The 24,711-nt window shown below is 37.0% G+C and overlaps 1 protein-coding gene across 1 annotated transcript in view; it reads right to left on the bottom strand.

Moving 5' to 3' along the window:
• The window catches only part of LOC134532281 (proton channel OtopLc-like), a 48,434-nt gene that overhangs the window by 18,629 nt on the left and 5,094 nt on the right, over window positions 1-24,711 (bottom strand). Inside the window, exons 4-6 of the mRNA XM_063368700.1 lie at window positions 18,936-19,038; window positions 15,341-15,430; window positions 14,264-14,424 (exon numbers count right to left, since the gene is read on the bottom strand). Coding sequence (XP_063224770.1) covers window positions 14,264-14,424; window positions 15,341-15,430; window positions 18,936-19,038 — 354 coding nt within the window. The remainder of the gene's footprint in view (window positions 1-14,263; window positions 14,425-15,340; window positions 15,431-18,935; window positions 19,039-24,711) is intronic.

The raw sequence follows: 24,711 nt of genomic DNA on the forward strand, positions 1-24,711 counted from the left end.
AAATCCTCAAAAGTCGTTTTGCCCTAGAAAGAACCCTAATTCCTAAAACTGGCTTAAAACTCCTAAGAGATAGCCGCTTATAAGCCATTTCTAGGAATAAGGATACCATGACCGCCATCTTGGATTATGTCGTCACCGATGCATTTTTCGTTACGGCCGCCATCTTTAACTTTTTTATTTATTATCCGATTTTAATAAAATATTTTTTAAAAATTATAAAAAAAATTAAATAATAAAATTTTAATAAAACATTTATAAAAAACAAACATTATCGACACGGAGTTCGGAGTCCTCGGTTCGAACCCGGTGAGGGCAAAAAAATTAAAAATGGCGACAGGCTCCTTCCTTAATGGTGGCTGCAGGCAGACTGACTCCCACCACTTTTCTTAAAGCAGATATATCGTCACCTAGTATGACGTCATGTCCGCCATCTTGTCTTCGTTGCTGGAGACCACCATCTTGTTTTCGTCGGCGAGAGTGCGCTGACGCCATGTTAGTTTAGTTCTTATCCGCTAGAGTGCAGTAATCATTTATTACTAAGGTGCCCGCCATCTTGAAATTTGGACGCCATATTGAAAATCCGTAATTATTTAGCTAGAAATTCGGGAAAAATTTCTAAATTCGTTAAATAAATCACTCATTAATTTACATATTGATTCGATCCGCTCCTGTCCTTGGTTCGATACCCGATCGATGCAATAATGTTTAATTTTATGTAAAAAATAATAATTTCAATAAACCATGTTCAACATTCTTAAAGAGACTCTAAATCCTCTACGACCACCATCCTATCAGACATCAAGACCACCATATTGGAAATGCGTAATTTTAATGCTAGAGATCCGGGAAAAAGTTCAGAAATCATTAAATAAATTTCCGATCAATAAACTGATTAATTAGATCGACTAAGGTCCTTGGTACGATCCCAGGCCGATACAAAACAACTTTAATATTTTAAAAAAGCACCACTAAAGTGTAAGGTTCGAGGAATTAAACACCGCAAGTTCTTTTACAAACATAATATTTATTACATAATTTCTATTCTACTACAGGATCACTTACGAAAGCCAGCAATCTTATAATCATTTAGTTCCGCAGCGGTGTGAAATTACTAATTCTTAGCTCCAATCGGTTTATACTAGACAGAGTCCAGCCAGAACCTTTACAGACATAGTCCACCTCTTCTTGACAGAGTTTCTGGATACCGATTTTAACAGTTTGCTTCACATCGTTAGAACTGTAAATTACTGCAGCCGATGTCTTGAATGCACACTTCTTCACTTTGTCATCGAACGGATATGGCTTTCCATATATACAGTCCAACCACAAGTTATATTTCAAAGGTCCGTTTGTTGCTACATCATCAGTAAGCTGATTGATTATCTTCTGTCTGATATCGTCAAGAAAATTACAAATGTCCTTCGACTCACCGAACGTATTTAGATAATAGTAGTCTTTCAAAGTTCCACGAAATGCAGACTGCGCAAAGTAGAAGCCATTATCGTTCACTTGTAATGCTCCGAACACAGTCTTAGGTTTAGTTCCATGTTCAGACGTCATAACAATCGGTTGCTGGGCATCTGTTTTTTTGGTTGTACGCTTTCGTGTCTCCAATCTAAAGCGAGGAGCCGAAATGTCGGCAGGTAGTTCAGCAGTAGGAGCACAGACTCCACCTTTACATTTTTTCGCATGATGTCGCAAACTGTCTATTCGAGTAAACCATTTAAGGCACTCATCACATCGAAACTTCATGCGAGAAGGATTCTTCGTGCATTTGCTCCGCTCATGTCTTCGTGCATCATGGGAAAATGCGAACGACGTATCACAGTAGCTGCAAGGATACCGTGGTGATGAAGACGATCCTTTCAGACCCGATCCAGATACAGACGTTGCAACAGTACTACCATTTCCAGGCATTCTCTTATGCACATCGATGCATCGTTGTTGCGCCGAAACCTTTACTTTCTGCCGCACAGCAGGACCTTTGCATGCCTTCATGTGCGTTTTCATATTATCTTTTCTGGCAAACTGCTTATGACTTTTCTCACAAACAAACATTTTACGATATAGGTTCTTGGCACATTCGCTCCTCTCGTGTCGCCGGGCATTGCTGTTGTTTGAGAAAATCTTGTCGCAGTAACAGCACCGATGTTCGCTAGTTGTCAAATCAGCATCCATTGAAGTCTCCATCGAGGTCGTATCGTCGATCGTCGTGGTTTCCTGCACATCCAGCTCAGTAGTCATTAAGCTATCTTCTGCTGGTGGTATCACATCTGTTGAAATCTCCTCCAATGTCGACGTCGTCGTCGTTGCCAACGGGATCTGCTCCACCATTGTCGTCGCTGACGTCAAGGTTCCCGTAGACGATGGTACAACGTCCATCGAGTTCGGCGTTAAAGTCGGTAAAGATGCCATCGAGTTCTCAAGAACAGGTAATTACACGACTTATGCACCAGATGAAATAATCTAGGTGATCCTTACACCGTCGACGACAGTAACAAACTGAGCGACCTGCTGTCTAGGACTCGCTTATATACATGCACCGGATGGAATAATACGCAAGTCAAATCAAGAACCATTTACTATAATACTAGAGTCAAAACAACATTAAAAATAGAAGGACCATCAACGAAAAGGCAGCACATTTGGAAGCACCGACAACGAAAAGGCAGCACATTTGGAAGCACCGACTACGAAAAGGCAGCACATTTGGAAGCACCGACTACGAAAAGGCAGCACATTTGGAAGCACCGACTACGAAAAGGCAGCACATTTGGAAGCACCGACAACGAAAAGGCAGCACATTTGGAAGCACCGACTACGAAAAGGCAGCACATTTGGAAGCACCGACTACGAAAAGGCAGCACATTTGGAAGCACCGACAACGAAAAGGCAGCACATTTGGAAGCATCGACAACGAAAAGGCAGCACATTTGGAAGCTCCATCAACAAAAAAAAAGGCAAAAAGGAAGCACAAGTTACGAGATCTATGTCTTAGTTAGAAATCAGAATACAAGAAATAAAAACATTAAATTCTTATAATTTAAATTATTTATTTTATTGCTTTACACTATACAAATGCAAGTAAAACAAGCCATTATTGTATGTAGCCAGCATTCCTCAGTTCCTTGAGTATGAAGGATATTTCTTTGATGCACGAATAGTTTCCTGCACAAAGCGAACCATGTAGAAGTCTTAGCCGGTCAACCAATATGTTTGGATCTTTCCATGATGTGTAATCATTCTCTTCTACCACCATCTTCCTTGCACCTTTATAATTATTATGATCTCTGGTGTCTTCCGTTTTACCACCAACCGCAGGGTAACTTTCATGTTTGAGACGGTGATCATCACAAGCTTGATCAGATTTATTTAATATATCACGTCGTTTCCATCGTTTCGGTCTCAGGACACCGCCACATTCTTCAATCTTGGCAGCTTTAGGTGCTTCATCATAGTCTATGTCTTTGTAAACAGCCTCAGAGTCACTGTAACAATCACCGTAGAAGGAATCGTCTTCACCCAATTTACCGTAATAATTCGATGTTGATGATGTTGAAGTGTCTTCATCGTCTTCATGCTTCCTTTTTAGGAGTCCATCATTTTTACAAAGTAGGAAAGATCTACTTGAATTCGGCTGGAATATATTCTCACTTTTCACGTTAAGGATTCTTCCATTGTCTTCATTCTTCCGTAAATCATCAACCTCCTTCAATTTAAGTTCGTTGTCGAGATCGGAAGAGCCAAGAAAATTATTGGCGTAATGCAGATCACTCTTCCTTAGGCTAGTAGATTCATCGTTGTCCTCTAGCCTGTACGCAGGCTTGGCGCTACAAGTTCTGCCATGTCTTTTTAGGCTCTCTCTCCGCGTAAACGACTTGCTACATCTAACACATCTTATCATATTGCGCAGTGGATTTTTAACACAGTCATTCTTCTCGTGTTGTCTTTTATTCTTTCTCAAGATAAACTCTTTACTGCAAAACTTACACCTATGTTCTTTCGATACAGCGTCAGATCCCAAATCGGAATTCATATTAGTTACTGAGACTAACGTCAGATACCAATTGAGTGTTTTAAATTAGATCCAATACTTAAATAGAAATATTTTCATATTTCATCAGCGAGAATTAATATGAAAATATTTCTATTTAAGTATTGGATCTAATTTAAAACACTCAATTGGTATCTGACGTTAGTCTCAGTAACTAATATGAATTCCGATTTGGGATCTGACGCTGTATCGAAAGAACATAGGTGTAAGTTTTGCAGTAAAGAGTTTATCTTGAGAAAGAATAAAAGACAACACGAGAAGAATGACTGTGTTAAAAATCCACTGCGCAATATGATAAGTTGTGTTAGATGTAGCAAGTCGTTTACGCGGAGAGAGAGCCTAAAAAGACATGGCAGAACTTGTAGCGCCAAGCCTGCGTACAGGCTAGAGGACAACGATGAATCTACTAGCCTAAGGAAGAGTGATCTGCATTACGCCAATAATTTTCTTGGCTCTTCCGATCTCGACAACGAACTTAAATTGAAGGAGGTTGATGATTTACGGAAGAATGAAGACAATGGAAGAATCCTTAACGTGAAAAGTGAGAATATATTCCAGCCGAATTCAAGTAGATCTTTCCTACTTTGTAAAAATGATGGACTCCTAAAAAGGAAGCATGAAGACGATGAAGACACTTCAACATCATCAACATCGAATTATTACGGTAAATTGGGTGAAGACGATTCCTTCTACGGTGATTGTTACAGTGACTCTGAGGCTGTTTACAAAGACATAGACTATGATGAAGCACCTAAAGCTGCCAAGATTGAAGAATGTGGCGGTGTCCTGAGACCGAAACGATGGAAACGACGTGATATATTAAATAAATCTGATCAAGCTTGTGATGATCACCGTCTCAAACATGAAAGTTACCCTGCGGTTGGTGGTAAAACGGAAGACACCAGAGATCATAATAATTATAAAGGTGCAAGGAAGATGGTGGTAGAAGAGAATGATTACACATCATGGAAAGATCCAAACATATTGGTTGACCGGCTAAGACTTCTACATGGTTCGCTTTGTGCAGGAAACTATTCGTGCATCAAAGAAATATCCTTCATACTCAAGGAACTGAGGAATGCTGGCTACATACAATAATGGCTTGTTTTACTTGCATTTGTATAGTGTAAAGCAATAAAATAAATAATTTAAATTATAAGAATTTAATGTTTTTATTTCTTGTATTCTGATTTCTAACTAAGACATAGATCTCGTAACTTGTGCTTCCTTTTTGCCTTTTTTTTGTTGATGGAGCTTCCAAATGTGCTGCCTTTTCGTTGTCGGTGCTTCCAAATGTGCTGCCTTTTCGTTGTCGGTGCTTCCAAATGTGCTGCCTTTTCGTTGTCGGTGCTTCCAAATGTGCTGCCTTTTCGTAGTCGGTGCTTCCAAATGTGCTGCCTTTTCGTAGTCGGTGCTTCCAAATGTGCTGCCTTTTCGTTGTCGGTGCTTCCAAATGTGCTGCCTTTTCGTAGTCGGTGCTTCCAAATGTGCTGCCTTTTCGTAGTCGGTGCTTCCAAATGTGCTGCCTTTTCGTAGTCGGTGCTTCCAAATGTGCTGCCTTTTCGTTGTCGGTGCTTCCAAATGTGCTGCCTTTTCGTTGATGGTCCTTCTATTTTAAATGTTGTTTTGACTCTAGTATTATAGTAAATGGTTCTTGATTTGACTTGCGTATTATTCCATCCGGTGCATGTATATAAGCGAGTCCTAGACAGCAGGTCGCTCAGTTTGTTACTGTCGTCGACGGTGTAAGGATCACCTAGATTATTTCATCTGGTGTATAAGTCGTGTAATTACCTGTTCTTGAGAACTCGATGGCATCTTTACCGACTTTAACGCCGAACTCGATGGACGTTGTACCATCGTCTACGGGAACCTTGACGTCAGCGACGACAATGGTGGAGCAGATCCCGTTGGCAACGACGACGACGTCGACATTGGAGGAGATTTCAACAGATGTGATACCACCAGCAGAAGATAGCTTAATGACTACTGAGCTGGATGTGCAGGAAACCACGACGATCGACGATACGACCTCGATGGAGACTTCAATGGATGCTGATTTGACAACTAGCGAACATCGGTGCTGTTACTGCGACAAGATTTTCTCAAACAACAGCAATGCCCGGCGACACGAGAGGAGCGAATGTGCCAAGAACCTATATCGTAAAATGTTTGTTTGTGAGAAATGTCATAAGCAGTTTGCCAGAAAAGATAATATGAAAACGCACATGAAGGCATGCAAAGGTCCTGCTGTGCGGCAGAAAGTAAAGGTTTCGGCGCAACAACGATGCATCGATGTGCATAAGAGAATGCCTGGAAATGGTAGTACTGTTGCAACATCTGTATCTGGATCGGGTCTGAAAGGATCGTCTTCATCACCACGGTATCCTTGCAGCTACTGTGATACGTCGTTCGCATTTTCCCATGATGCACGAAGACATGAGCGGAGCAAATGCACGAAGAATCCTTCTCGCATGAAGTTTCGATGTGATGAGTGCCTTAAATGGTTTACTCGAATTGACAGTTTGCGACATCATGCGAAAAAATGTAAAGGTGGAGTCTGTGCTCCTACTGCTGAACTACCTGCCGACATTTCGGCTCCTCGCTTTAGATTGGAGACACGAAAGCGTACAACCAAAAAAACAGATGCCCAGCAACCGATTGTTATGACGTCTGAACATGGAACTAAACCTAAGACTGTGTTCGGAGCATTACAAGTGAACGATAATGGCTTCTACTTGGCGCAGTCTGCATTTCGTGGAACTTTGAAAGACTACTATTATCTAAATACGTTCGGTGAGTCGAAGGACATTTGTAATTTTCTTGACGATATCAGACAGAAGATAATCAATCAGCTTACTGATGATGTAGCAACAAACGGACCTTTGAAATATAACTTGTGGTTGGACTGTATATATGGAAAGCCATATCCGTTCGATGACAAAGTGAAGAAGTGTGCATTCAAGACATCGGCTGCAGTAATTTACAGTTCTAACGATGTGAAGCAAACTGTTAAAATCGGTATCCAGAAACTCTGTCAAGAAGAGGTGGACTATGTCTGTAAAGGTTCTGGCTGGACTCTGTCTAGTATAAACCGATTGGAGCTAAGAATTAGTAATTTCACACCGCTGCGGAACTAAATGATTATAAGATTGCTGGCTTTCGTAAGTGATCCTGTAGTAGAATAGAAATTATGTAATAAATATTATGTTTGTAAAAGAACTTGCGGTGTTTAATTCCTCGAACCTTACACTTTAGTGGTGCTTTTTTAAAATATTAAAGTTGTTTTGTATCGGCCTGGGATCGTACCAAGGACCTTAGTCGATCTAATTAATCAGTTTATTGATCGGAAATTTATTTAATGATTTCTGAACTTTTTCCCGGATCTCTAGCATTAAAATTACGCATTTCCAATATGGTGGTCTTGATGTCTGATAGGATGGTGGTCGTAGAGGATTTAGAGTCTCTTTACGAATGTTGAACATGGTTTATTGAAATTATTATTTTTTACATAAAATTAAACATTATTGCATCGATCGGGTATCGAACCAAGGACAGGAGCGGATCGAATCAATATGTAAATTAATGAGTGATTTATTTAACGAATTTAGAAATTTTTCCCGAATTTCTAGCTAAATAATTACGGATTTTCAATATGGCGTCCAAATTTCAAGATGGCGGGCACCTTAGTAATAAATGATTACTGCACTCTAGCGGATAAGAACTAAACTAACATGGCGTCAGCGCACTCTCGCCGACGAAAACAAGATGGTGGTCTCCAGCAACGAAGACAAGATGGCGGACATGACGTCATACTAGGTGACGATATATCTGCTTTAAGAAAAGTGGTGGGAGTCAGTCTGCCTGCAGCCACCATTAAGGAAGGAGCCTGTCGCCATTTTTAATTTTTTTGCCCTCACCGGGTTCGAACCGAGGACTCCGAACTCCGTGTCGATAATGTTTGTTTTTTATAAATGTTTTATTAAAATTTTATTATTTAATTTTTTTTATAATTTTTAAAAAATATTTTATTAAAATCGGATAATAAATAAAAAAGTTAAAGATGGCGGCCGTAACGAAAAATGCATCGGTGACGACATAATCCAAGATGGCGGTCATGGTATCCTTATTCCTAGAAATGGCTTATAAGCGGCTATCTCTTAGGAGTTTTAAGCCAGTTTTAGGAATTAGGGTTCTTTCTAGGGCAAAACGACTTTTGAGGATTTTCGAAATCCTGATTTTCGAATTGAGGAATTTTTTGCAAATTTTTGGCGGAACTTTTTTCCACAGAAATGGAAATTTTGGCGATTTTTGAGGAATTTTGGGCAAATTTTGTCCAATTTTGGAGGATTTTGGCGATTTTTGAGGATCAAATTCAAGGTCAAGGTCAAAGGTCAAGGTCACAACCATCCAAGATGTCCGCCGTGACGTCACAATCCAAGATGGCGGTCGACAATCATCAATCCACATTCAGAAGCCAGTCCCAGAACATACATTCGTATACTACTCCTAAGAAAACTAGAATTACATTGATTATAAGACGTATTCTCCTTCTAAATTCCCAAGAAGCTTAATAGCACAGCGTTGAAGCGTGTGTCCTTGATAACCTCAAGGGGCGTGGTTCAACTCTAGTCACTAGAAAAAGGTAATTTTTACCTTTTTTTATGATATTATAATAATATCGTTGAATCAGCTCAATAAGGTTAGGTTTTGTGGGTAGGAAGTATTTACAGACTGATTTAAGTCGATTAAACTAAAATAAATGTAAAAACATATACTTAGTGTTAATATTTTAGTAATGCCATAGAAGTATAACTTCTAAAGTGTACGTAAACTTTATACTTTTAACTATTTGGTGAATTTTAACAAGATGGGCAGGTTTTTAATAAAATTCCTTGCAGAAAGTCAGGACCCAGGCCGGGTTTTACTGGAGCCGTTTCTAATGGTTTAAAATTTCCTGTTTTTTTTTTTTTCGTGCTGCTAATTTCTATCTGCATTTTATGGTGACAAGCAAAGTTTGCGATTCAGGCAGCAAATTCTAGCGGCGGGCGCAGAAAGTTTGTGTGTGATTCGCAAACAGAAACTTTGATATTAAAAAAAAAAAAGCTCTATATATTTTATCAGTTTATTTATGACGCTCTGCATTATTTAAAATAATTTTACGTTAAATTTCGTGTCCAAATTTCATATAATAAGTTTATTTGCAACATGACACAATTAAATAACATGAGTTTGCTCGTTACCGATGTTAGATGTTTACACATCACTGACGAGTTCTAAAAGACTCATTCACATATATTTAATTTTTTTTTATTAATTTGTAGTCATACATATCATAAATAATTTAACGACTTAACCAACCACAGAATTGCTTTGATCTCAAAATAAATTTAGGAACAGTAAATAATTTTCTTCTAACTAAGGGAGTACACAGAACTTGAAGTGTTTTGCAATAGAGTAAAGTTATCTAATAAACAGCTTACCATAAATACAAATTACTCTACACAAAAGAAAACAGTTGAAATTTTGCGAATATTTGAGCGAAAATGTATGGCAGCGAATTATTTAAAAAAAATAATGAAACTTGACTCAATGTAAACATTTTTTTATAGATATGCAGCATTAATACTGAAAAAAAATCTTAAACTTTCTTCTTCATAGTTCGAACAACAACGTGAATACTTACAATATAGTTCATTTTAAATCACGAAATCCACGCACCTCATTACTAAGAAAAAGTCTTTCATTGTACGAAAAAAATTTAAAACTCATAATTCAATGGACGTTTTTATGAAGACTTGAAGCAAGTTTACAAAAATCGTAAACCATTACACTTTTGTGCACCAAATAATATCTGAAGGAAAGAACTGATTCTTGCAAATAATTCTCAAATACGCAATCGTAAACTAGCCATTACTAGAGTCCCGGAAATTTCGCGGATTCCTCTGGCCTCAGGATAGAATTCAAAGTTATAGGTGTGCTCGACCCATGTTTACTTTCCCATTGGTTGATTTCTTAGCGAGAACATTTTTATCCTTGTTATTTGGCACTACCTGATTCGCTTACTTCTCTCCTAGCTGGACATCGTTGGCTCACGGTCGTAGAGGGGCGTGTCCAGATAACCGCGGTCCAATCATTATCACAGTGCGACAGTGTGGAGGTTTGCATTCTAGCTTGCGACTAAATGAAAGCGTGAAAATTCCGTGGCTCTAGCCATTACCAGGGACCGGAAAAAAATCGCGGGTTCTTTCCGCGATAGCATAAAATTCAAACATGTATGCCTCTAAGTTAATTCCGCTGTTGGCGCGCAGTTTACAGGGAAGACCCGAGGCCAGTTATAAACGCTCAACTAAAGAATAACCGAAACACAGGCTGACGCGTTGACACGTCTCACCAGTCGGCAGCCAATGAACAGGTGACATTTTTTCCAGAGTACACAGAGGACTGCGCAGTCTATCCTAGAGGTCACAGAAAACGCGCATTTTTTCCAGTCCATAGAAATTACCCAAAAGAATACCGTCACTCAACCTGTGAAATATTTCGACGCGCAGACACTAGGGTAAATAAATTATTTTACTGCTTTATTTCGATACTAGAACGATTTTAAATGTACCTGACAATGCTTAGGAATTTCTCTCCCCCCTTAAATTATATATATATTTTTTATTTTCATCGGCCACCCGTCACGCCGCAGCAACTAGGTGGCCGGCGGCGTCGGTAAAGTGTTAAGAACTGAAACGTGTGGGCTTGATCGAGGGTGTAGTGGGGCGCAGCAGGAGGGGGGAGAGCATTCGCCGGAGGGGGGAGGGAGTTGGTGCTACAGCGAACGCGTAACCAGCACAGTGCGTCAGTTTCGCCTCTGGGAACTCCACAACAATGGTGTTATTTTTTTTTTACAGGGCCAGTGCTCAATACTTCAAAAGAAAAATAAAATTACATATATAAAAATAAAATTATATATAAATATAAATAAATAATACAGTTTAAAATTAATCGAAATTTTAGTATCGACGTATTAATACCGATATTTTTTGATATCGATATTTAGATTTGAGAATATTGAAATAGAACAATATACCATAAAAATAAAAAAAATAATTTATTAATAATATAAGAACTCAAATGTATTTTTTTTCAGCAAAAATCACGTAGTTAATACATATAAAATTGGTGTCATCATGTAGATAATATCGTATTTTTGTTTAAAAAATGTTCTGAAATAAAAAAAGTTTATCCTTGAATTATTTTCTATTAAATTTCTATGTTATTATTAAATATTTGTCAGTTTTCTATTTTTTTTGTTGGTAAGTGTATCGTGCAAAATCTACTTGAGCGAATTTGGTGAAACCTGTTTGTTTTTAAAAGCTTATGATTAGAATGAAAATTGTTGTATATTTTATTTCGCTACGATAACGGGAGCCGAAGATATAGGCCTAACAATAAAACTTTTTTCCTTAAGCAAGTGCAACCACCCACTCTTCACCAATACAACTATGTAACACATACACAATACAATTTATTTACTATCTCATAATAATTAACAATTTCACGATTATTGATAACTTTTTATTACATGATGTGAGAATCAAAAGAAAAAAAAAATATCATCATGCGACTATTCGCACGTGGACATACACTCGTACAGAATAATAAAAATTTAAGAAAAAAGAAAAATGCAAACGTCATTTTTTTTTTACTAAGAACCAAAAACGTTTTAGGATAATATTTAACTATAAACGCTTAGAAGTATAAATACCTTAGTATTACACATACATAAATTATTTTTTAATAGTAGGTCAAACAAAGGTTAAGCTTTCGTTATTATGATACATCAGTATCGATATCATCATTCAAACCATACAACAAAACACCGATGTGTTAATATGGCGTAAAATGTTACCATCCCTTCTTGTGGTGTTTCTCGTAGAATCCCACACGTTCGCTCTAGATGCGATTCGGATTCGTTTTAAATGCATCAAACAGTTCATGTATAAATTATAATGCGTTGAAACTTCTCTACATGAATTAAAAGATTTCTACAGTTATTTTTTGTGACTGAACTCCACAGTTTTATCAGTGGAATTTAATCTTCAATCTCAGGTTCTTAGCGAAAATCACTTATTTACAAGCCAGTAACGGACTACTAACAAAAAAAAATTCAGATTAGTAGTGTAGACGTACCGATCACACTGTCGTTTTCCTGGAATAGGGAATGGGGACAATTCTTTGTTTAACAAGACGTGTTGGTTTTAGACCGGATTTATAAACTATACAAGACGCAAAAAAAGTAAGCAATGGACGTTTTAAAATTCCCGTTCATAAATTACTAAATGCCTAAAATATAACGCAAGCATCGACCAACTTTCAACTTCTTGTATTCTGGCTTTCGTTTACGCCTTCTACTCCTACTAGAAGTGAAGAGTTCCGAAATATTTTAATGATGCAGACGCAATGTGCATAAAATAATATTTTCTTTTGTCACATGCATAATGTTTTTACCAACTAAAATACACAGTTAAAGCATGCGAAGATTTTAATCACATTATTAAGTACTTAAAAGGTTTTCTTGGAAAACGTTATTTAAAACAAAAGTCTGATCGTTTAATTTTTTCTAAAATTTTACAGTTAAAGTTGTCTGGTTGGTCTCGGTTTACTACATACGTTTTCCTGCGTGTTGCGTCGTTTTACATATTTTACATCACTTATTAAACCAGACTTAGTGACACGGAGTGATACAAATATTTCATTGCTAGTTAAAAAACTATTTACAGTGCATACATTTCGCAAGCTTAGCGGCATAGTTGAATTATTAACATCTTTGTGCAGTATGAGCCAGCAGAACCAATTGGAATAAATAACTGAACATTTGTTAAGTTTAAAGTCAAAGCTGATGGAAACTGCGTGGTGTATTTGAGAATCCTCTCAAAAAAATAATTTAATTTTATCTACAGTTTTGAAATCATAATAATTCTGAGAATATTTAAAGGCTAGGAAAAACTAAAATTATTATTTTTTTCTTAAATATATTTAAACGTTGTTAAAATGACTTTAAACCTTAAAAGTTACCTTTTTGTATTCCATTTCGTTCTCCTTATCCATCCTGCACAAAAATGCAAATCAGCGACCTAATTATGCAAAAATGTATACGATAGAGATATATTTTTTTTCAATTTGTGAAAGTTCAGCCACTCAGGAAGTCGGAAAGTTTAACCGCGTGGAACGTGAATATAAAACAACGACCCGGAGCGGGACACACACCCCTGATGTGTAGAGACCTGCAATATTCGCGGTTTCGATGGCCTTCAGGATAGACTGCACATACCCCTGTACACTCGGGCAAATAACGCAAGTTCATTGGCTGCCGACTTGTAAGTCGTCTCGTCTCAGCTGGCATGTCTGTGATTCGATCCTTCTTTGGTTGAGGGTTTGTAACTGGTTGAGATTCGTCCAGATGAACAGTAAGACAATAGAAAAATTATCTAAGAGGTATATGTGTTTGAATTCTAGCCTATCACCGAATGAATCCGCGAATTTTGCAGGTCTCTACTGATGTGTAGAGACCCGGAAAATTCGAGGGTTCATTTCGTGTTATGCTAAAATTCAAATAATTATACTTTAGTGCTGCTTCTGTCATTGGTTCACTGTTAATCTGGAGGACTGAGGGACAATTAGAGACCCTCATTTATAGAAGTGTCGAATCACAGGCCACCCAGTCGAGACGACTCACAAGTCAGCAGCCAATGATCAATTGGTAGAGACCTGCAAAATTCGCGGATTCATTCGGTGATATGCTAGAATTCAAACACACATACCTCTTAGATAATTTTGCTATTGGCTTACTGTTCATCTGGACGAATCTCAACCAGTTATAAACACTCAACCAAAGAAGGATCGAATTACAGACAAACCAGCTGAGACGACTTACAAGTCGGCAGCCAATGAACTTGCGTTATTTGCCCGAGTGTACAGGGGTATGTGCAGTCTATCCTGAAAGCCATCGAAACCGCGAATTTCGCAGGTCTCTATCAATTGGCATTTGCCCGAGTGTGTAGAGGATATTGGAGTCTATCCTGGAGGTCATTGAACCCGCGAATTTTCCGGGTCTCTACAGTGATGTGATATATGCGTATGTTCAAACACTGAACGATAAAAAAGGAAACTGCAACGTGTGGGTGTCCCGGAGCATGCGAGGTGCAGGAAGGCGCGCACCTGGCTGTTGAGGAAGATGAACTGCATCTGCACCAGGGTGAGCACGAGACGAGCTCCAGGGGTGAGTATCTGCAGCACGTTGTGGCACTGCGACTCCCCCTTCAGCTCGAAGTACTGCGCGAACTCCAGCCCCGAGTACACCATGCTGCCCACGCCGAAAGCTGCGGGTCGTCACGTCACAACACCCAGTCACACGAAGGCACACCACTCTAGAATACAGCCTCGCGCACAGCCTTCCACTTGTAACTACCCAAAAACAAGTTTCGCCACAGTGAGAGCATTTCGGAACACTGTGTTCCATGGCCCCCACAAGGGTGGGGCTGGGTGGACCCATGAGTCCAGAGCCCGGGTCTGGAGGGTGCCCGAGCCCCGCCCTACGCAAGTTTTGAATTTTGAAGAGAAACTTCTTTGCTGAGGGGGCTACGATTTTTGAGCGTTCAAATAATTCCGATCGCATGAGGGGGAATAGTTAGGTACGTGGTGGGGGAACCGGCAGAGTTGGTCAGAGATGACGCCACTCCAACGCATGCTCCCTGTAGTCATTGTTACGAAAAAAATAATTTTATAATTAAAGTTTAGTTTCAACTTACAAAACAGTTATCATACTACCTGTATTTTCAGGTTGAATTAAATTTTAAAAAGAGTATGGATAAGAAATAACCACGCAGTTATAATGAAGCAGGCGACTGTAAAATACGGGGCCCGTGTCTGATCTTGGGTCCAGGGCCCGTAATAGAATTTGGGGGCCATGCTGTGTTCTGATACTTGCTCAACCAGATTCCACGCCGTGACGGGAAAGCCCAAGAAATTTTTTTAAGTAATAATGCAAATCTTAAAACTGTATCTATGGTTCCACGGAACCTATCCAACTGTTTTGACAGTTATATTCGAGCTGCCAATGAAATTGAATATGGCTTAAAATGTTTCATAGGACATTAAACATAGAAATGTGAAAAAATATTAATTTTCCTTGTATACTACTTTATAGTATCATTTAATGTTAAGTTTTATGTCTTAAACTTATTTATCTTTGAAAAAAAATGTTTTATTTTAATTGTAAACCTCATGCAGCCTTACCTATTGCTCCTAGGCGGAGGTAGAAGCTCCCATAACGAATAATTGGTGTTTCGGTAGCCTTTTTGGACTTGGACATTTGCTTCTCCGAACCTGCAACAAAATTTTTTTTTTTAAATCTAAAAACTGTTGGTAGAAAATTATACATCTTGTAACATACAATCACATTCAAAAGTTTTAAGTTATATATACAGAAGAAAGGACTTTAGTCAAATATAATACCAAACAAATTATATAGTTTAGAAGCAACATTAAAATAATTAGATATGGAGAACTGATGTGGTAGAACGAAAACTGACCGAGATAAGCACCAAAAATAGCTCCACCAAAGGAAGGCTGACCTTATACGGCAGGGGATTAATAGAAACCGCTAGTTATTCAATGAACACTTTCCAGGAAGATACTTTCTAATATTATCAGTGTCAGAGACAAATAGAGGTACTATACATCCTGGAGAGGCAGTTTTAACATCTTGAGTCTGACCAGGAGTCGAACCAATAACGAAACATAGACGAAGCTGCAGTGTTATAACTACCAGCTAGTCTCGAAATATTTGCGCCTTAAATGGATGTCCCCTAAATTAATGGCATAAAACTTTAGAACAAGGCATAAACATTTTTAATCTGTTGAAAATATGATTTTTGTTTAGAGTTTACAGTTAAACATTTAAAAAAAAATTATATTATAATTTATGCTTCCAACAATTACACAACGAACATATCTGCCAACATTTACTACTGAAATAAGATATCATCAAACAAGTAAAATTTCCTATTTATTTAAACAAAAAAAACAGTTTGCTGTGTATAATTTTACATTCTAATATTCCTTAGAAAAACCAATTTCATTGTCCAATACTTTCAGCGCTTTTAACGTTACCAGGAATGCATTGCCCGAACATCTTATTAAACCCCTTGCTTCTCTAAGAATCGCATTGATAACTTCTGATAGTAGGTCAAACTCCATATCTCTCTGGATACTTCCTTCAGAATTCTTGTAAAAGTAAGAGAATCATCACGACCGTAAGCGCTCCTTTCCCGGAGAATCAAATGTTAAATTCAACAAAAGAAAAGTTATATTTAGAAAGGTAACCTTTTAATAACTTAGGGCTGAAAAGTAACTTTTTTCCACATGGGTTAAGTAATACAAATTATACTTTTACACACTAGAAATAAATACATAATCATCAGGCACAGCTCACCGATTTTGGTAAAATCTTAATTGACTAAAGACTTGGAAAATTCACGCTATTATTTGGCGACCGTTGAGAATGCAAATGTTTGTACACTTACACGTGTAGTTGGATCAGAGTCATGTGGCATGCCTTGAAGGACTAGAAGCTAATGAAAAACACTTAAAAAACAGTTGACCAATGTTCCAATAGCCAATGTGATCGACATGATTATGCAAACATCTGTGTAATATAACTTGAAGCCAGAAAAAAAACGTGATATTTATAGATCTCTAAGAGGTGTGAAAAAAAATACTGTGAATAATTTAATACGAAAAAAGTGAAAAGCTTACATTATATTTAAACTCATCTCATTCAAAAGACTCTCCTTGGCTAGTGATGCGCACCTATCCTAATGTTATTCCACCATATCTGCAAAGTTCTTACTTCAGCTGCTCTGTCGTGGCCGTCTCAATGTCGGGAATGGTGTCAAAACGCTTTCCTTTCAGGACGACCCTTTTATCTGAAATCCGTTTAGAAAACAAAACTTAAAGTTAGCGCGTTGGGCGAAATCCATGAAAGAGATACGGAAATTTCACGCATTCACTTAGTCGCCAGTTAGAATGCAAACCTTCACACTCTAGTACTGAGTTCATTACTGTACGGCAGTTATTTGGATACGCCCCTCTACGACCGTGAGCCTACGATAAACATATAGGAGAGAAGTGAGCGAATCAATTAGTGATAATTAACAGGGATAAAAATGTCCTCGCTAATAAATCAACCATTGGGAAATCAAACATGGGTAGAGCATACCTATGACTTTGAATACTACCACGAGGCCAGACGAATCCACGAAATTCCCGGGTCTCTATCCATGATGCGCGGCAGACACGGTAAACACGATCTCACTCTTCCGGCCCTGGAAGCCAACTGACAAGTCACAACCTGTTCAAACTTGACACTGACTGTCTCAGTGGATCTAGCTATCGGGCGTATTACTTCAAATATATTTAGTGTCACAATTGTTTTAGTATTTTTTGATCACACCCAGTATTAATAATGAATGGAAGCTAGAAATATTTGTGGATTCATTTTCGGATAGGCTAGAATCTAAACTCGTTCATTCTCAAGCTGCATCAGAGTTTGGACCACAGAATACATGAAGAGCTCTGAGTCAGTGAAACACCCTCAATAAGGGGAGTAACAAACCACAAACATTCCAGTTGAGAGTTTTCATTAGTTAGCAGACAGTGAGTAAAGACAGGAAAAAAAATCGCGGTGTCATTTCGTGATGGGATATAATTAATATTTTTATACCTCTAAGATAATTACGCTATTGGCACACAATTCCCAAGGAATACTCCTGGCCAATTATCAATCCTCAGCACAGACTTCTCACCTGTTGGCAGCCAATGAACAGGTGGCATTTGCCCGAGAGTACAGAGGACTGTGGACTCTATCTTAGAGATCATCGAATCAGCAGGGGCATAAATATTTTGCGAATAAATTACGAGACTAGCTGAAAGTTTAAAAAACACTAGCATCGTCTGTATTTCGTGATTGGGCGAGTTTCTTTCAGGTACATGTCGATTGTTACAACACCAATTACAGTAATTTATAGAGACCTGAAAAATTCGCGAATTCATTTCAAGACAGGCTAAAATTCAAAAATTTTGCATTTTTACTGCTTAAGTGATTGGGCCACAGTATATCTGAATTACTTTGGGCCAATGAAAAAATGTAAACAAAAGAAGTAGCTAATCACGAGAATCCCAGTTAACAGGTGCTGCGAGTCAGTAACCAATGAGCAGATGCAATTCGCCCGAGTGCATAGAGGATCAGGGAGTCCTTCATATAGGTCATGAAATCGCGAATTTTTCCTGTCTCTAGTAATTCATTTTGGACGCAAACGCGGCCTCACTGGCTCGGTAAAATAACACAAAGACGTCTCTCGCAGACGGCCGCCAATCACAAGGAAAAAACTCTGCCGTTATACCTTGTTGCAGTCTAATGGGATTTCTGAAAATTTTTTTTGCGAAAAAGCATGCCGTGCGAATAAGCGAATTTTCCGATAATTAGAGACCTGCAAAATTCGGCGGATTCATTGACCTCTAGGATAGACTCTACAGTCCTTTAAATACTCGCGTAAATGACACTTGTTCATTGGCTACTGACGCGTGAGACGTCTCAACTAGGCTGTCCGTAATTCGGCACTTTCTTGGTTTAGTGTTTTCCATTGGCTCACAGTTCCCCGGATAAAATGTGGGCCAATCGCAGAAGCGGTACGAAGGTATAGTTGTTTTGATGCTAGCCTATCGCGAAATGAATCTGCGAATTTTGCATGTCTCTACGCCATAATAATGTAGTACTGCGATACTAATATTCTTTTTTGTTTGTTTTTGTAAATGCATGCCTGTCACTCACCGTGTGTCCTTATGATGTTGTGGACGGCTCTCTCCTTCAGCAAGGTCATGTACATGACGCACATGAACGAGATACTGCCGATGTACAGGAACAGGTAGTAACTCTGCGGCACAACATCAAAATAACATTCAAGAGCTTTAATAAGAGTGTAGTAAATGTTATCTGTTATCGACAGTGTGATCGTTATTGTTGATGCTTGATCTCACAAGCAATTTTTAGTCATAGCTTTTACTTTTCGCGAAAATATTTTGAGGCTAGCTGAGAATTAAAACACTGTAGCATCGTCTGTGTTTCATTATCGGGTGAAGTTCTTTCAGGTACATGTCTACTGTCAGCGGACCAATCACGGTAACTCATTGCGGAAGCAAACGCGTCCAGAGTGGCTCTGTCAAAATAAAGGCAATGTATTCGCTAGCAAACGGCCGCCAATCGCAAGGAAGAAACACAACACATTGCAGTCTAACGAGCGGTCACATTTTGTTTCGCGAAAAAATGCTTGCCCCTCGCTTTTATCCAAGAGGTATTTTTGAAAAATTATTTCTCTACAGCACTCGTGCTATTTGTGTTTCTTAAAATTTTGTCACCAGATATTACCCAAGTGTTATTTGCGATCTGTAAACTGCCACGCAAGGAATAATTGTGATAACAATTGGCGCATGGTTTTTACTGCTGTATAATACCATTTGATTACAAATTTTGTGACGAAACTCATAAATGCTAGAGAGCTAAAGATATAAAATTAAGAGAAATCAATGAATTCATGATTAGAGACCCGCAATTTTCTCTATTTCATTTAATGGCAAGTGGAACTCAGAACTTATACGTGTCTACATCTTCAATTGGGCCGCAATTGTTTTGACACATCCCAAGGAAGTCTAAATCAATAACAAACCAACAGAAAAAGCTCATTGTAATAATTTTCGTATGAATTTTAACATTTGGGTGTGAGGTATTTTTATTTTTTTTGTCGTGTAATTTTAAAAAATTACACTAAAAGTTTGTGTTCTTTTACACATTTCTTGTGCAGAATTAATAAGTAGTGTAATTATTCATCTAAAGTAGGTCTATATTCTAAAAACTCATCATTGGTGTAAAAACGCACAGTTTTCGTGTAAATAAACAATTCTTATAATACTTTTACACCCACAAAAGCCTAATAAATTTTTACGAACATGAAGTAAACTAACATATTGTTTTATGTTTAATTATACACCAAAATGGTTTGTGCAATTTTACGCAAACATTACATATTTTAAAACGCTATCAACACGTGTAAATGCACTGCATTGTTATCCTGTGTGCATGTCAGGCCACATTCCATGTGTAAAATTACCACTACACAGTGTACTTTTACACCAAATGTAGGTATTAAGTATTCCTAAAATTATGTTGGTATAAAAAATAAAGTGACTGTGTAAGTGAACGATTATTTTGATGGATTTATATACACAACAGTCCTAGTAAAAGTATACAAACATAAGTAATATAACACTTTGTGTAGTGATAAAATAATTTGTGTTCTAATGATGAACATGCGTTTGAAATTATACTTTATTTCTAATGCATCTATTCGATTTTAACTTTAAGTTTAAAACTACCCTAAAACATTCGCCCGGTTCATAACTTTCTAGAAAACCTATAAAATGTTAAATAGCTTTGACGTAATATTTGTTCAAAAACATTTATCCTGGCTAATAAATTTTAGGTATTTTTAAAGTTGTTATTATATCTTATTATGACTATTCAAGTTTCACTATAATGATATTTCGTTTGGCACACCAATAAGCTTAGTGCATCTTTTTGTTGAGATATACCTACGTATAAAACTACTTAAAATTATCATTAGTCTGTTTTCCCATGAAAAAAATTAATCATATTTCAGACTTGGCCATGTCTATAGCTACTTTCGAGAAGTCTATTGTTTGCACACTGTAAATTTTTAATGTAAAATTATAGATATTTGTAAATTTGTACGTTTACATGAAAACAACTGTATCACTGCAAAACAGTGTTTGCAGGAATACTGGGTTCGGATTATTACCTTCGGATTCTTATGCTTTTCGTTGTCTCAGTACTGCCAATTTAAAGTTATTTATAACAGTTCCCTGATTAGATTCCCAGTAATAAATGCGACATTATTAAGGACAATAAAACAAAATAAAGTCAAAATATTGAATATCTGATTATATTTTCCATTATTTGAAATAACATATTATTAAATAAAACATCAGTTATGGTATAAAATTAGGCGTTGATTTTCCGTGGAAAATACTCAATATTATATCGAAAAAAAATTATTATATGGAAAAATAACTACAGTGATGTAATATAAAAAGTTACAATATCTTTCTTGCAGTATCAAAAAACAATATCTTGGCAACTAGTTATCAAAGGAATCTTTTGTTAAGTACAGAGATTTTTTTCTGTGTATCTGAAGACCTGCAGATATCATGTTTTTATTTTGACAAGTGGATAAATCTTGATCATTTTACTTCAGAATGGCATTTACGTTGGATCAAGGATGGTTTGACAATTGTCGAATGAACAAGAAAGAAAATATTTGAATCCACATGATCCAACTACAATATTGAAATCCGGAAGTAAGGTAAGCACTGTTAAAAATTTTCACCTTCAAATTACGAAAAACGCTGGGTACAAATTATCTTCGCTAACTAACTGCCATCTTCGTAAATTTACCGACACTGAGGTAACTTACTATAAATATGAATCCAAACAATTTTTTTTTTTGGTATTTTATCAAAACATGAAAACCTGGTTAAGTCTACAGTAAGAACTCTCTAATTTGGTCCACTTTTGTTTAGAACAAAACAGCAACTAGGAAGTTGAAAAATGGCGTAGTTTTACGAAGATTCAGTTACTTGAAATTATGAAGCTCTTCGTTTATTTGAGGAAAAATTCTTCGTTGAAAAGTTTGCAAATTCACTGTAATTTCTAACAGTGTAGCGCGTCTCAACCTTGGTTTGCAGTGTGCATTTAAATGAGCATTTACTCTCCCTTTCCAAGGTACGATTTCTGCTGTTTATCACTGTCCTTGTTTCAGTGTGCTGTGTTGCCAGATCTACACCATTGAGCGCAGACTTAACTATGTAATATAATGACTTGTTTTTTTGATATCATAATTTTTGGAAATATATTTTCTTGAGTTTTTTATAAAGAGCATCATCTGATAAAATTAAACATTTATTTCTAACGAGCCGTGATTGAAAAAAATAATCGCTAGCTTGTTTTCAAACTGTCTTTGTCAACGATGTTTTACATTATTTAGTAATTCAAATTTGTTTTCTCTCATTAAAATTCACTTATTTAAATGGAATGACTTTTTATAATGACCGGGTGCCACAAATATTTTCTTCTCTGGAATAATATTTGGTATTTAGCACTTAATTATTTTTATCAGAATGATTACAACTGTAATAATACTGTCAATAGATACTAATTTTAGTCTTCAAAAATCACAAATGAAAAAAAAAAACAACATATTTTTGAAGGTGATATATTTTTTAAGATATTTAATGTTAACAAACGGAAAGTATCAGTCTGGTAACAGTGTTCTCAATTTACCTACTCTGTACTGCAATCTAAGACTGAGACCGAGTATAACACGGGGAAACTGTTACTGAACAAAATACATTTACTCGTTAGTGTACAATATAGTATAGTTTAAACTGGCCCAGGAAAATAAACTGAATGTTACAGTTATTTGGTTATAGTCAGTAAAAAAAAAATATATGTTCAGGCAATTCTATTTACCTGAAAAATCTTCAAAACTAACACACACAGAACCATTTCAGGAACCTGCGTTGAGCTTTTTAGCACAGTTAAAAAATGTTATTGGTATCTCACGGTTACACACATCGCCACAAACACGCAACATGCCCAGCCACTGACTTGCGAGTGAAATTAAAAAAAAAAGTTCGATGTGATTGCCAATGTGGCTCTTGGCGCTATGTCTAAACCATAATGGTAACTCCAGGAATACAGCTATCTGAAGCGGCCGCTACATTACGCCTCTTAGACTACCCTTTCAAGCGGTTTCATCCTTGTGACTGGCGGCCAGGTGAAAGAGAAGCCACTGCCCTATTTGGCCTGGGGCATTCAGGTCACGTCAGTTAGTTTCCGCACTGAACGGCTGTGATTCGTGTGCTGACAGTAGACGTGCGCATGAAACCCAGCCAGTCTCGAAACACAGCCGATGCGACAGTTTTTTTTAACACAACGCTAGTCCCGAAATATTTTCATCTAAAAATAAATAAATAATAAATTATTTGCACGAACTCTTAGAAAAAAACTCGCAACAATTGTTTTTTTTTGTTTTTAAATGTAATTTATGTTTTCATAAAAAAATTTTCATTTATAAATATAAATATTTTATTTTTTGCGTTACAAATATTATTTTTCCTCTACGTCATATTACACTTTGGCCCCACAAAGGAATAAATATAGAGATATTTGTTAGCGTACGTTATTGGTATTTAAAATTAATAAGCTAGCTAGCCATACTGAAAAAAAGAAATAACATGCTATAATGACCAAATGAATGGTTCACTAGTCATTAAATATACCTCTCCCCTTACTACACCGATGTACAGGTATTTAAATTTGTTGACGTAGAAGTTTCCCGATAAAATAAATATTTTGGATCACTGAAACACAAAAGAGGATATAACGCAGTTTACCCATTCACCCATAAAACACAACCTCTCATCATATCTACTAGACCATTCTTTCGCATTCCTCCAAGTCTGTAATTTTTTAGTAAACAATTGAGACTGACTGAATATAATGAAATAAAGAAATTTAAGTGATGTTAGTAAAGTTAATTTTAATTTAAAATTTTTAAAAATTTTTTTAAGTCAATCAAAAACTTACCATATTTTCAAAAGGAGAGTTATTAAATAAAAATTGGTATATGAATGTGGTTTCTGGGACTGGAGTCGGAGTGTGGAACGTGAAGCAGGTCAATGACCGACCTCTGATGTCACGGCGACCAGCTTCGATGACCTTGAACTTGACCTTTGACCTTGAACCCAGCAGCCATATTGGATCCGTAATTTTGTTTTCAGCAATTTTGATTTATATAATTTTCTGCCATCTAATGCCATAATTTATCTAGTGTTGCAATTTTCGTTAGGGTCACCGTCGTGAAAATTCCTTATTTTCAAAAAGAAATCAGGAAAAAATTTAAAATTTATAAAAAAATGTAATTATTAAAATTTTAATAAAAAGAACCCGCCATTTGGAAAACTTTCTGCCATATTGAAATTCGATAATTTTCAACTTAGAAATTCGGGGAAATTTGTAAATTAATAAAAATTTTAATTTATTTTTAAATTTTAATTAAACACGCTATTGCTTCATGGAGTCCTCGGTTCGAGCCCAGCGAGGGCACAGAAGCAACGGAAGCCACCAGCAGACTGACCTCCCACCACTAATACTAAGGTAGTAGATATTATGTCAGTCAGTATAACATCATGGCGACCATATTGTTTACTTCTGCTGGAGGCCGCTGCCGACATATTGTTTTTGTTTGCTAGATGGTGCTACCGCCATATTAGTTTAATATTTTACTCGCTAGAGTGCAATATTTATTTACTGCCAGGGAACCATCCCTCTTGGCCACCATCTTGAAATTATATGGGTAATTATTAAGCCAGATATCAAAAAAAAAAAATTCCAAAAAAAAAATTAAAAAATACAATTTTAAAATAATGATCGATTCCATAATCTCGGTTCGATCCTAGTCTGATGCAAAAAA

The sequence above is a fragment of the Bacillus rossius genome, chromosome 5, assembly GCF_032445375.1.
Source record: "Bacillus rossius redtenbacheri isolate Brsri chromosome 5, Brsri_v3, whole genome shotgun sequence".
NCBI classification, from domain to species: domain Eukaryota; kingdom Metazoa; phylum Arthropoda; class Insecta; order Phasmatodea; family Bacillidae; genus Bacillus; species Bacillus rossius.